Source organism: Hylaeus volcanicus, chromosome 3, assembly GCF_026283585.1.
Source record: "Hylaeus volcanicus isolate JK05 chromosome 3, UHH_iyHylVolc1.0_haploid, whole genome shotgun sequence".
NCBI lineage: Eukaryota > Metazoa > Arthropoda > Insecta > Hymenoptera > Colletidae > Hylaeus > Hylaeus volcanicus.
In genome coordinates this window covers 337,655-350,583 of record NC_071978.1, presented here as the reverse complement: position 1 = coordinate 350,583, position 12,929 = coordinate 337,655, and the positions used below count along the sequence as shown (strand labels likewise).

Here is a 12,929-nt window from a genome sequence, read left to right as displayed (position 1 = left end):
GCTTTGATGATGTTAAGGTTATAAGGAAATCTATATATATTATGCAGACTACTAGTACCTACACGAGGTTACAATTATATTTAGATTTTGTTAGGTTTTCAGAAATTCGCTAACATCTAAGCAATAAATGTCAGTCAAAGATATTTGAGGTTAACCCGACGGTAAAAAGTAACTATCAACTAAGTTACCGTTACGTGCATCTGCACTTGCATTCTTATTTGTGTGAGTCATTGTTTGCATAGTTCTCAATCAAATATAAACATTTTACATTCTATTAAATATTTTTAAAATATTATTTTCTATTTCACACATTGTACATATGATACAACCTTTAGTATGTTGATAGATAATTATAATAATTTAAGTATGTATATATTTATATACATAGATACATATCTACATTCTTCAAAATGGAAACTAAATTACATCTGTTGATTATTTGTTAAATTTATGAATGAAAATACTTGTACTATATATGTACATACATATTTCTTTTCTATTAACATATAAAATATTCCAACAACTTGCAGATTACCTACATACTCTATATCAGACTAGAAATGGATGATCAAGAATTAATTGCATTACAAAATTTAAAAGCAAAATTACTTAAAGAAGCAAATGATTTAACAGAAGAATTAAGAAAGCAAGAGACAGATGATGAGCAATTTGTTGCTTTGAAGATGTATTATACTCGTTTTTTATTTATGTTTACTTAATTTATTATCATATAATTGTAAATACAGTAGAAATATTATATTTCCATTGTTATAGAAGACCAAGTTCTAAAAAAAGTACCTTGCATGACTTGGGGACAAATTTATTAGATCAGAATAAACAACTATTGTGTGAAATTACCTCTAAGATTAGTGGGATAACGTTTGAAGATATAGAAAAAAAATGGCTACGCAAAAACATTTATCAGTATACAACTCATTTAGTAACTACAACTGTTCAATTTCTTCTCCAGTTGATAGTAAAATTAGAGGTATCTATAAATGGTAAAGTAAAATTAAATATATATATGGTAAAAATATATTGTATGTTATTCTTTTACCTTATTCTAGAAAGAAAAAGAATTTGAAATTCATGACATTGTATGTCATCCTATAAATGTAAATAAGTGTTATATGTTGGAGATTCAGCCATGGATGGAAAACATCAGTAGAATGAACAATTTTTCACTTCTTACATCTGGTATCTTATAATTTCTATAATTTATTTACATAGTAAATATAAGGTGTCTCATAGAATGTTTTTTCTTCAGCAATTTCACAATATAATCAGGAAATTATAGTACGAAAAAAGATACTAAGTGATTTGCAAGTAAAGCGATATGTGAATTGTAAAGATTGTACGAAGAAAAAGGGTGGAATTTCAGTCTCCATACATTCACCTAAGAATGTGGAACAAATTTATTTGAACTTACAGTGGTCATTGTTATTTGTAGAACGTACTTTGCAAATTCAACATTTTTTTTTTATAGTTCCTCTCGAAACAGGTAACAAATGTAATATTATCAACAATTTATGTGCAATAGTACATTTCTATTGTTTTTAGGAGCCGCGTTTGCAAAGGAAAACATGGATTTATTAAACAATGTTCATGAAGTAAGTCTTGAGAAAGAAGATATTACACGATTTTGGAAAGAATTGATCGATGCTATCAATGAGTACGAAAAGAAAAGAAAGTAACTGAAGATGTGACGTTACTATGAAGTGATGAATGGCATATGTTATGTGAATTAAAAAAATGTAAAGTTGCCTCGATGTTTCCAGTATTGTTAAAATTCAATTACGTAGAAATGATTCTCAATATGTAATAACATAGATGGTACTCATTGGGATGTGAAATATTAATAAATTTTTACTTTTGTATATATCCACTCTTTTCTATTTTTATTGTACGTATATCAACGCAATTTGAAAATATACAAAAACATATTTATATTTTGCGTAATACTGACAAAAGTATTGTTTGTTTAAAATCACGTATTTTCAATATTCAAAAACAAATAATTTGCAATATCGCAGGTTATGTTTAGAAGTACAAAATTAAAAAGAATCATATGTTAATCTTATACTACTTCTTTTGAAGATATAACGAAATAAATTTTAATTTAAATAAATTATGTTCATACCTAGTCCAATATACATGAATAAGAAACAGGAAAGTACAAATCCCCAGTGGCGCAATCGGTTAGCGCACGGTACTTATAAGACAGTATATCTGTGAGCAATGCCGGGGTTGTGAGTTCGAGCCTCACCTGGGGAATATTTTTTTTATTTTTTTTTTTTACAAATATTTCAATGGTCTCTCGTTCGATAACATTCAAAGTATATAATAATAGAGTGTATAAGATTAAATTACTGAAACATAATACATTCACTTTAAGAACTAGCTTAAACTTTAAAAATGATATTAAATTTTATATAAAGTTGATGTATTTCTTTCTAAAACAATTTTATTTGTATATATACATTATTTATAAGCTAAATATGAAATAAAGGGAAGGAGAATGTTAAGCTACAGACTCTGCCTGTGAAGTACTATCTACATCAGCTTGTTTAGCGGCTCTCCGATTTCTCCATGCAGTCATATATGTCCTTGGATGTATCGGGAGGAAACCAGAGAGTCCTAAAACTTCGGCAACTGGTTTCGAAAAATGTACACGTTGTCCAATCCAATATTGTATACGTTCTAAATTCAGAGCAACTAATTTTTCATTGAATTTGTTTGGTAAAGGATCGTAACTGCCCAATTGCTCTATCGGAGGTTTACGTTGCTCATAGCGAGTCTAAATGAGAATCATTTAATTTCACTATTGCACATGTATTATTTTAATAAAGCTATTATAGGTATTTTGTTACAGTAATAACAATATAATCAATATTACTAATTCCAGTTACGAAAATTAATATGAAATTTTTGATGTTTTTTTATCAATTATAAAGTGATACATGAAGAATGAATTCGTTAAATTGGATAGAATGAATGGATGAATTAAAAAATAAATAATCAATTCCATTTCACGTATAACTTTTCTCTAAGTATTTGGAGAATAAAAACTTACATGCATTACAACAATATGGTAGAACGGTCTGTTTGAGCATCCATAACGAACAAATCGAATCGATTTTGACAGTGATTTTACAATACCGGTTCCAGATGATGGATGTAATGGCAATCGTGGCATTTTTCCGAAAATCTTTAAACTATTCTATGGAATAATCTTTTCACTTATAGATCGAGGTTATGTTTTGCTCAAACGTTTTGTAAAGCTTCTTCTATATCCGCCACCAGATGGCAATTTAAGAAGCATTTTTATAGTGATCTTGTTGGTAGTGATCGGAATAAGCTTGTATTCAGTGAACACAATTGATCACTGATTCAATTACTAGAAATAACTAGGCTTTACTAGTGAGCGAGCCCAGAGATGGGCAAAACCCTAGGCTTCGAAACAATCTGAAGTTTGCCGATATGTTTGTATAGTTTCCTTTTTTGAAAATTTTGCCCGTCTCTGGTGGAATGCAACTATTCATTTCTTCATTCGAAATTTGAACTAAAATTAGAGAGGTGTGATATCTACCTTCGGGCAGACGACTCGGTAGTAATCGATTATTTTTGTATCAGTTTTGTAATTAATTAACGAGGTAATTATGATAAAAATAATCATTAATCGATTGTCATTGAAATTTTTTAACGATTACGTATTTGAAGGCAGGAAACGTGTAATTTCTTCATTAAATGTACAGATTTTAATACCTCCTATTTTGATCAGTAACGTTTAATATAAAAAAAAAAAGTTATTTATAAATCGGACAATTCATGTGTTACAACCTCACACTGGTATAAACGCGTGCTGTTTTACCGGCCCGCTTGTTCGCTGGCTCGAGCGTCCTGGGTTACGCCTATGCTCTAAGCGCGGGCTCCTCGGGCGCTGTGATTGGTCGGTGTTTGTTCGTTAATAATTCAAAAACTATGACCCATCCGACATTTTTTCAAAGGAAATTGTTTGAAGGGTGCCACGTGTCCTTGATCCAGCACTGATGCGGTCCACCCACGATGGCCGCTTTCAGTGTTCTGCCGTGCGAATGTCTCCTCGGCTCGGCTCCGACTTCAGCCAGTTCAGGCAGTTGAGGCACTTCCACTACTAGTTCCACTACTTTCAGGCACTTCGGCTCGGGTAGCCGTGGCCGTAGCCGTAGCCGTAGCCATAGCAGAGTAGTACTCGTTGTCAGTTTGACGCGCACTGGCGTGCTGTGTGTCTTGACGCATACGATGCTCCGAATTCACTCGTTGTATCAACGTTCCCTCACACAGTAAAGCTGAAGGGATCAACGGAACCTAATGAATGTACAACACAACAGATAATTTCAAGCTCGACAGTGTTTCTATTCGTTGATATCGGCGTGTACGACGATCCATTTGTGAAAAACAAGTGAACATCGTGAGAATAACAGGATTCGCGAAACCGTCTCGTATCACGTTTATTGGTTAACGGAGTTGCTCTTTCAAGTTTTCGCGGGATGCACGAGATCCAGCCTTTTTCTTTCGTCGTTATTTAGTTGCCGGAACTTGGAAACGTTTTAACCTCGATACAGGCTGAACAAACGAGCCGTTTTCGTAAACGATCGCGGACAGTTACACGGACGAGGAATCATGGGCGATGCTCCGAAAGTGGAATTCGCTCTTGGCAGCGAGGTGTCACTGGAACATTTCTTCAAAAGCAGCTTCGCACGGGCCTTTGCGACCACTTGCCGTGACGCCAAGTCCCTGGATTACGAGATAGTCGATAACATCATCGCCGAGGAGACGGACTCTAACGTTAACGTCGATAACAACAATTTCTTCTCCCTCGTGAATGTTGGAACTGCGACAACATCCACGGGAAATCGAGTTTATACAAAGGACAACGCTAACCTTTGGAAAACGAACCAGGTAAATATCAGATTTATTTCTTTAGTCGATACGACAGTAAAATTTACATATATGGAGGTAACATGTTATTTTGGGTCAGGAAATAGATTTTTTCTATACTCTTGTTGTTTTAGATCGTTGAAATAGTTTTTGCTAAATTATATTGAGATAATATGAAACTTGCCAGTTACAACTAGACTGAGCGGATTATATGCATTTGTGATATAAAATAGTATAACGAACACATGCTAAACATCGTCAATAGGCATATGCAGTTATGATGCAGTTATTCGTAAAATATATTCGATATACGTTATGTATATTGAAAAATTAAAAAAAATTGTAAAAGTCCGGGATCAAGTTTGATACTTGAGCCATTTAAGGGTTAAAAAGATCCAACAACATTGTTGTATGCACGTTTGTCACATGAAGTTGGCAAGAAAAGTAAAAATTGTAAAGTGGCCAAATATTAAAGTTTCGATAGAGTAACGATTACCCGGAATTTAAATAAGCTTGGTATGGTATTTAGCGGGCGCATGCGCGGTAAAATCCTCCCTATTATTAATGCCGCGATTCGGCACCAGTGCGACCAATGTTTTTTCTTTTCCGACTCGTAGACCGACTCTTTTGTTTCGCACGATGGTTCCCGTTTCAATTGTTTCCATGAAACGATTTGAAATCGTGCACCGCCAGGTCAACCTGAAATCGGGACTCGAAATCACGGAAACAATATTACCGTAATAAATACCGAAAGTAAACAGCCCTCTCCATTTACTGGCATATTACCTTACGGGTTGGCGCAGTTCTCAATCTTTTGCAAGCTTATTGCACGGTTTGAAACAGTGCTTCCCATATCATTTATCCTCTCGTACCAAATAACATTTGTACAACTATTTTTTTCATAACTTTATCCCCTCGCGAGATATCGAACTTAACCCCTTTAAGCGAAACACCCTGCGTACTGTCTTGGAGTACAATTGTCGAAAGCCACTTTGGAAACGTCCATTTTGTCTTGGGTCCCTAAGTTTAACGCGCCACTTGGCTGGTTGGTTGAACGTTTCCTGGCCGAGTGGCAGTCAGGTCAGTTCAGTTATTTTGACACTTTTGTTTTTCGCCCGTTGTCCAAAAATTCCAACAAACTTCCAAACTTCCAAACTTCAAACGTTTATTATCATCGTTATTTCTCGCCAGGCTTGCGCAATCGTAGACATTTTGTTGACCTGACTCAATCGTAGCAAAAATTGTTTCAGTTTTAACATTCCAACCGTATACAGAGTGTATCAAGTAAATGTGACATATCGTAACTCTATCACTAGTATTCTTAAAAACATTAAATATTTAATCATTCCAATTTAAAAGAAACACCCTGTATACTTGTATCTGTAATAGGTTTTCCGTTGGTCATCAATTATTCCAATATTAAAGAAACTTATTCCATCGTCAAAATCTTCTTGATACTTCTATCGACATATATATCATTTTTTTTCAGGCAGCTTACTCCTCCACGGATGTTAACGAATTGGAAAGACTACGAAAGGTAAGTCCATTATGGTCAATAACCTTTGTCGATTCGATAAGGCGATTAGAATTTCCTGAGAAAATTGTTGCGTACGACCATATCCAACCGACGTTCCTTAGATACTTATCGATATAGCGAGTAACCTTGATATTCAAACACTTTCCATTTTTTAATTTATTCCTTATACCTATAAAGATTATAATTAGTAGACTGCGGATTTTTATGGCTTTATAAGAAATTTAAATGTACAAAAAAATAAACAAAATCCACACAATATCCAAGAATCTAACAAAATATTGAAAGTAAAGTTCATATTATAATATTTGCTGAGTAGAATAAATTTCTGTTTAACTTATCTGATAATCTTTATGCCATAAGTGAATAAAATCTCCACTGTAATAACTGTTATTATTACACTGTTAAAGTTATCAACTGTGATTAATGAAATACCGAATGACTTTGAGAATGAGCCACCGCGGCAGGTGTATCCGTTTAAGCGTTCATCGGGTGGATTTTGTTGAACGGAAGTTCGCTCGAGCCCCTTCCGTAATTATCAGTCGAGAGATACCACTCGCTGCAGGCTTTGTGCGTTTTGCCCGTTTGCTTCTATACATATATCCACGTATGTACAAATGCACGTCGCGCGTTCACATCAAACAGCTAACCGATGGTGACCTGCAACGTGTTGTTGTCTTTTTTTATTGTCACGCCGTCATCCTGCTCTCTTTCGATGCGTCGCGTCGTGACCAACAGGATGTCGGCTTACACTCGTACACCAACCAAAATTACACGCTCGCTTCCTGTTCTCGTGAAATCCCTTTTTAAACTAGCCAACACAAAGGTGACTCGCCTTCGAACGAAAGTCTTCAAAGGAAATGTTTCTCCATGAAATTCATGAATTTTTATGAAGATACAATATACATGTACGATCAATATTTCACTATGTAGTCTCCAATAGTCTAAAATAATATTTAATCCTCGTAGAAATTGTCAAGAATATGTGTCTGGCAGTCAACGTGTTAAACGAAATACCCTGTATGTGGTTGTTGCGTGTGCCAATAATTTCGTACGGATGTACTCGGTGTACATGTATATCCGTATGCAACGCGTTCATACCTAAAACTCGAATCAAATTTAAAGGGAAACAATTGTTTTTTGTTCGCGTTGAACCGAAGGGAAGTTGGCAGTAGTTTCAGAAGACTGACAGCTATACCGGAAGAATTTGATTGATGGTTTGTTCATTAACGAGTATCGCGGATAGAGGCGGCAGCGAGAAAGGTTACCTAGTTGTCCACGGCTCTGGAATAATGATTGTCCTGGAGGACGAGTCGCAAGGAAATTATAATGTGCGCGGCAACGATACGACGCTCTGCCCTACACCGGGTCATTACAAAATGCGTCGTTACGTGCGTGCACATGCGATTATAGACGATCCCTGTTCCTTTCTCATCGTCTGGAGCGCAAACACGCTTTCGCCTCGCCACAATCGATGTTACTGCTGAGAAAATTCCCGTAATCCACGCCGAGCTTCCTAGCGAAGCGGTCTAATGTTAAACATATGTAGGTGAAACTAGTCGAAAATAACACGGCGCTCCGTCCACCGGCGATTCCATCAAGTCGGGAAATTGCTCGGACGCCGATCGATATATCTTTACTAGTCCTAGAAAGCTGGGATAATCTTTACTTTTCATCTGGCAACTTTTTTCAACATTTCAACATTTTATCTAGCGACCTATTTAGAAACCGTCTGCTATTTAAACAAGAATTTTCTACATTAGCTTATGTTAATCTAGGCTGACATTAAGATAGTTGTTTCATGGATTTATTTAATGGAAGAAAACAAAAAAAAAATAACAATTATCGACCGTCCCAGTTTAATGAAAAACGATATGAAAATGTTGTAATTTTAAGACGGATCCTTACAGAACATACAGATTTTCATATGAATTTGTTAAAAGTCAAAGGGTTAAGCAGATCACATAAAACTTTACATAAAATTTGTTTTTTTCTCTTTACTCCATCGCGATTTCTCGACGAGTGTCACAAGGGTTGCGCCGATTTTAAATTTGTGATAAAATAACCGATGAACAGATCTCGATTCCGCTTAACAGACTTTGTTGATAAAACTTGAACGAATGTGGCGAAGCCAGTTTTATTTAGATAGCGCCATTGATGCCATCGTTGCGAAGAAAGTTCTGAAATTTTTGGGACAGACCGCGTGTGTATCCTCGCTCGAAGCGAGATAACGAACGAGATTAGATATTAAAGAGGTAACGGGATGAAGAGCATAAGAACAAGGTGAATTCATACGCTGTTTTCCCACGCTCCTTGCCGAAGCCACCTCTGATCTCATGCTTTTCTCCATTTGTATTTCCTAGTGAAAAAAGCCGTCTGGAATTTTGCGCCGCCCGCGATACTAATTCCTCTGTTCGTATACCTTTCGCCATCGCGCCATTATGATACCTGCTTGAAACACTGCTCGCGTACCTTTCACAATTTATACAGGGTGACCTGTTCTAAACCAAATGAACAGACGAGCCGACAGGATTCTGGCTATCGGGATAGTCTGTCGCGGCTCGATCTCGGTCGAACATTTTAATCTAAATTGCGCAACTAGCTTGCAAGAAAGTTCACTCGCTACTCTCAGATTTCCTTTGAGCAACCCAACCTGTCCCGTACGGATTATCATGGCTGGCGATAAAGAGACTAGGGCTTCCAAAGCATCTAGCGTAATTCATCTTGGAAATTATAAATAAATCGTAGATAGATACTAACCGAGGCTTCCGGGTATAAACGGAGTCCTTTGAATAAGATAGTCTGATGTTTCACCAACATTGCAGCTAGCTTCTTCGGGAGTCAAGTTGACGTAGATATACATATGTCGATAGCATGCCACTATATCAGTGTGTAACTTGACCCCTGGAAGAACCTAATTGCAATGCGTGCGAAACGCGGGACTATCTTGCTCAAAGGACACGACTTACACTTGAAAGCCTCAGTTAATACCAACCATGAAAAACTGGACCGTGGGAGCTTCGAATCTGTAAATAAAATAAATGGAATTCATCGTCAATTAACCGTTTGACCGCGGGACAATTTTTGCTGGAAATTGCAAGAGGCATAGAGGTGTGAATTTAAAGAAAATATCAGCTTTTAGGGGGTGATAAGACGGACCTTGTTTATATTCACAGTTTTCTGCGATATATCGAATACCGACGAAATGTTGCCACTTCCAACGAGTAGTCGATATTGCGCGTCTTTTTCTTTCATTCATGGTGTCGTACAAAATAATCATTTATAAAATTTAAAAAAATGTCCTACGTCACGTTTCGACAAAAATCGCCTTCTTTCGGAAAATCATCGGCTTAAGCAAATCGGTTGAATTTTCGAATTACGAAAAATCCTTTTGCGGGATTTTCCGAAGCGTGGAAAATTTCAAAAAAATCTGAGGTCAGAGAGTGACTGTATAATAGGTATAGTATCTCAAGGTTAACATCTAGAAAACCTTGCAAGTTAAGAAATTTTTTGCACAATTTTTGGTCATCGCATAAAAATATCGTCACCCGATACATTTGCTCGTCGCAACGTGCGTTTAAGACAAAGCCTTCGACGAAATGGCGAAATTGTTAATTTACTAGGATGGAAAGACGATCTATTTCCTTAATCGTTCAGGTATCTACTACCTGGTATTTCGACGGGTGGGTCAGGTACTGCATTACCACAGGCAGGTGTAACCCGAAGGCAGGTAAAATTCAGTAAATACTCTCGTGTTTATGATTGTCAGAGTACTGTAGTCAATCGTAAACTCGAGTCCCTTTGAATAAAAGATTTATGCCTGCTTATATTAGGGCTAGGATCTTAATTCGTATGGTTTTATAAGAGGTTGCCTACAAAAGAATGGAAGCGACTCGAGTGTTCGGTGTTCGCTGTAAAATCCGAGACTTTTATTGTTGCAATGCTGGTAAGAAAGCTGGTATTCAACCGTGTAATTATCCTAAATCCGGTATGGATAATAGTAATCAACAATGCAATATTATTTTAACACTAAACCTACAGTTTCTATATGCGATATATGAATTATATACATTTGCTTCATGCATTATTCCATTAAAAATCTGGTACTTTAATATATAACAAAATGTAACAAGTAAATATTTCCACTTAAACTAGAGTTATAAATGATTGAATATAAAGGTACAGAAGTAATTTCTACTCCTAATATTCTAGTAGAAATGAAAGGGTTAAGCTGGAGATCTTGCTGCATGTTCCGTCATTGAAACACCTGATTCTTTCTTGCGCCAGATTCGACGCAGTAATATTCTTGCTTGTCGATGGCGTACTTTACAATCTGATATTCAATATTAAGATCATTGGACCGTGGAAGTTGTTGGCGTATGATATTACATACAATTGCACTGATAAATGTACATGCGTGAATTCGAACTGTAGCTACGCTGTACCAGCGATCTCATCCTCGTGAGATCAGGAAACGTGTAAAGTAAGCTCGGCCTTTACAGTTACTTGAGTCGAGTAAAACGCATTCGCACGACCTATAAACTATTAACATTAGGTTCACGAACCACGCTCGTTTCGATAAGTTATTTCTCAAGATAAGGCTTACATGCACAAAACTAGGATCAATAATCTAAACTCACGATATCAAAGTCGTCATTTCCTCTTCGTGCCGCGATTTCCCCGCTAACGAATGCATAAAATCACAAAGAAGATAGAAAAAATTCGGTGGAATCTAATTTCGTCCGTAGTTCGGCCTTCAGCGTCTTCTACATCCCGAACATTCCACGCTCGAGCTTCTTCGAAAGTCGCGCGATTCATTTGGTGGTCTTCTAAACACAACAAAAAGCAGCAAAAATTAGAAAGCTTATAGTGCAAAGAATTAATCATTGTTTGTCGAATCTACATTTCTCAAAAAGCTGGACTTGGAACACTTTCCTAATGAACGACTCGTGCATCCAATGAAGATCTATGTTGTTATTATATGTACGTATAAACCGCGGCTGAAAGGTTTTAACGCGTGCGATGCTAGAAACTATCGTCGATGGATCCGAGGAAAGTTCGCCGGCTACAATTTCCTTCCGTCGACCGGACGAACATATTTTCTGCCCCACTGAATTCCTCCCCCTCTTCATCCATGTGCAATTTTACGTTTCACGATTACTCCGTTCACGAGAGAAACGTTTGGACCCGAGGTCGCAGTTTAGCATGCAGCTAAAAAGGAGAGAAGTGCATCGAATTTCCATGAAACGGAGCCCCTCGCGCGTTTACCGTCTCGCAGCTAAATACCGTCGAACATTGCATCGGGAGGGCTTCATTCAAAATTGCGAAAAAATCGCTATCTATGCACCCTTCGTTCTATTTCATTCGAGGTTACAGACTCAATTTTCGAAACGTTTTCGATACAAGAAAAATAGAAATTCCTTACCGAAAAGTTCCGTCGCTCGTTTCCAGGTGCATGAAACCATAAATATTATTTTTATATTCGCAGAATATATGTATGTATGGTCAGGCAATAGGATAATTACTCGAATCTGCTTTGAACTCGTAGGATTCTGTTCGGTGCACCATTAATTGTTATACAAATCACGGCATCGCATCGCGTCGCGTCGCGCGTCGTGAGAACGTTTTTTCTTTTTTACACTAATTATTTTAATGCGAATTTAGTGAAATAATACGCCGCGATTGTATTCTCTTTCCACTTTCTATTAATAATTCCCGGCTCGCTCCGATCGGTTTGTTACCGTTAATTATCTGATTAGCGGTAACAAACAAGTAGCGCTTTAATTACCCGCAGCAAATGAGATCGTGTTTACGCGCGAAACAGATAAGACTCAAGACTGCAGTGTCACTGAAAAATCATTCTCACGATTTACATCCGGCAGACCCCATTGTCTAATAACGTTGTCGCTAGATTTTCGCACTGTTTATTGCACGTCCGTTACTTTTCTCTCGTTTCAGGTTGAATTTTTCAACTGTTCTCTATATGAGCAATTCATTACGAAAGTGGGCTAAATCCATCTTGGTTTATTTCAACATTTACGGGCTATTGAGAAAAGGGTTAGGTCTGAGTTTAGAGTTTATACAATTATTGAAACTGTCTGTATTTTACGCACTTTGTGTTTTTTTCGTTGAATATTAACGATATTCTTCGAATTTTTTTTACCATTTTTCTATAACGTTTTTTCCAATAAAAAGATAAAATTAAGCAATGATATTACTGCGAATATAGGCTCTTATAGAAGAAAGACACGTCTTTAAAGTAAATTGAACTTGATTGCCACCCAAGTGAAAAAAATGCCTGGAATGAAAAAGAAAGTGCGACTGGAAAGTGTTATCATTCATTAGAGTGTTAAATTCATCGATCGTGCCAAAGTAGCGATTTCTGAATCATCGTTCCGGTAATTTATATTCAGTGTGCGCGTTCCTCTGCCGGTCCTCTGCCGCTGTAACCCCCCATCCCGGACGAGCCCCCATA

At 36.7% G+C, this 12,929-nt stretch overlaps 3 protein-coding genes and 1 non-coding gene across 7 annotated transcripts in view; 3 read left to right on the top strand and 1 right to left on the bottom strand.

The window, feature by feature from the left end:
- Window positions 1-63: 63 nt before the first annotated feature.
- Window positions 64-1,879, top strand: LOC128873935 (uncharacterized). Of its 4 annotated transcripts, none has more exons than XM_054117992.1 (6): window positions 64-222; window positions 531-685; window positions 778-988; window positions 1,068-1,197; window positions 1,268-1,501; window positions 1,561-1,879. In XM_054117992.1, the coding sequence occupies exons 2-6, from the start codon at window positions 561-563 to the stop codon at window positions 1,692-1,694; spliced, it is 834 nt and encodes a 277-aa protein (XP_053973967.1). In that variant the 5' UTR covers window positions 64-222; window positions 531-560; the 3' UTR covers window positions 1,695-1,879. The 4 variants fall into 4 exon arrangements, with proteins under 4 accessions (XP_053973967.1, XP_053973964.1, XP_053973965.1 ...); XM_054117989.1 differs by having other exon boundaries at window positions 775-988; XM_054117990.1 differs by having other exon boundaries at window positions 64-364; window positions 775-988.
- Window positions 1,880-2,180: 301 nt separating this feature from the next.
- Trnai-uau (transfer RNA isoleucine (anticodon UAU)) lies at window positions 2,181-2,274 on the top strand. Its single transcript has 2 exons — window positions 2,181-2,218; window positions 2,239-2,274. It is a non-coding gene; the product is annotated as a tRNA-Ile (tRNA).
- Window positions 2,275-2,446: 172 nt separating this feature from the next.
- Window positions 2,447-3,326, bottom strand: LOC128873936 (probable 28S ribosomal protein S16, mitochondrial). Its single transcript, XM_054117993.1, has 2 exons — window positions 3,074-3,326; window positions 2,447-2,797 (listed from the first exon to the last, which is right to left on the bottom strand). Exons 1-2 carry the CDS (start codon window positions 3,194-3,196, stop codon window positions 2,522-2,524), a joined length of 399 nt encoding a protein of 132 aa, XP_053973968.1. The 5' UTR covers window positions 3,197-3,326; the 3' UTR covers window positions 2,447-2,521.
- A 127-nt stretch (window positions 3,327-3,453) lies between these two features.
- Window positions 3,454-12,929, top strand: part of LOC128873931 (uncharacterized) — an 18,747-nt gene continuing 9,271 nt past the window's right edge. The window contains exons 1-2 of the mRNA XM_054117977.1: window positions 3,454-4,941; window positions 6,410-6,457. Coding sequence (XP_053973952.1) covers window positions 4,663-4,941; window positions 6,410-6,457 — 327 coding nt within the window. The 5' untranslated portion in view covers window positions 3,454-4,662. The remainder of the gene's footprint in view (window positions 4,942-6,409; window positions 6,458-12,929) is intronic.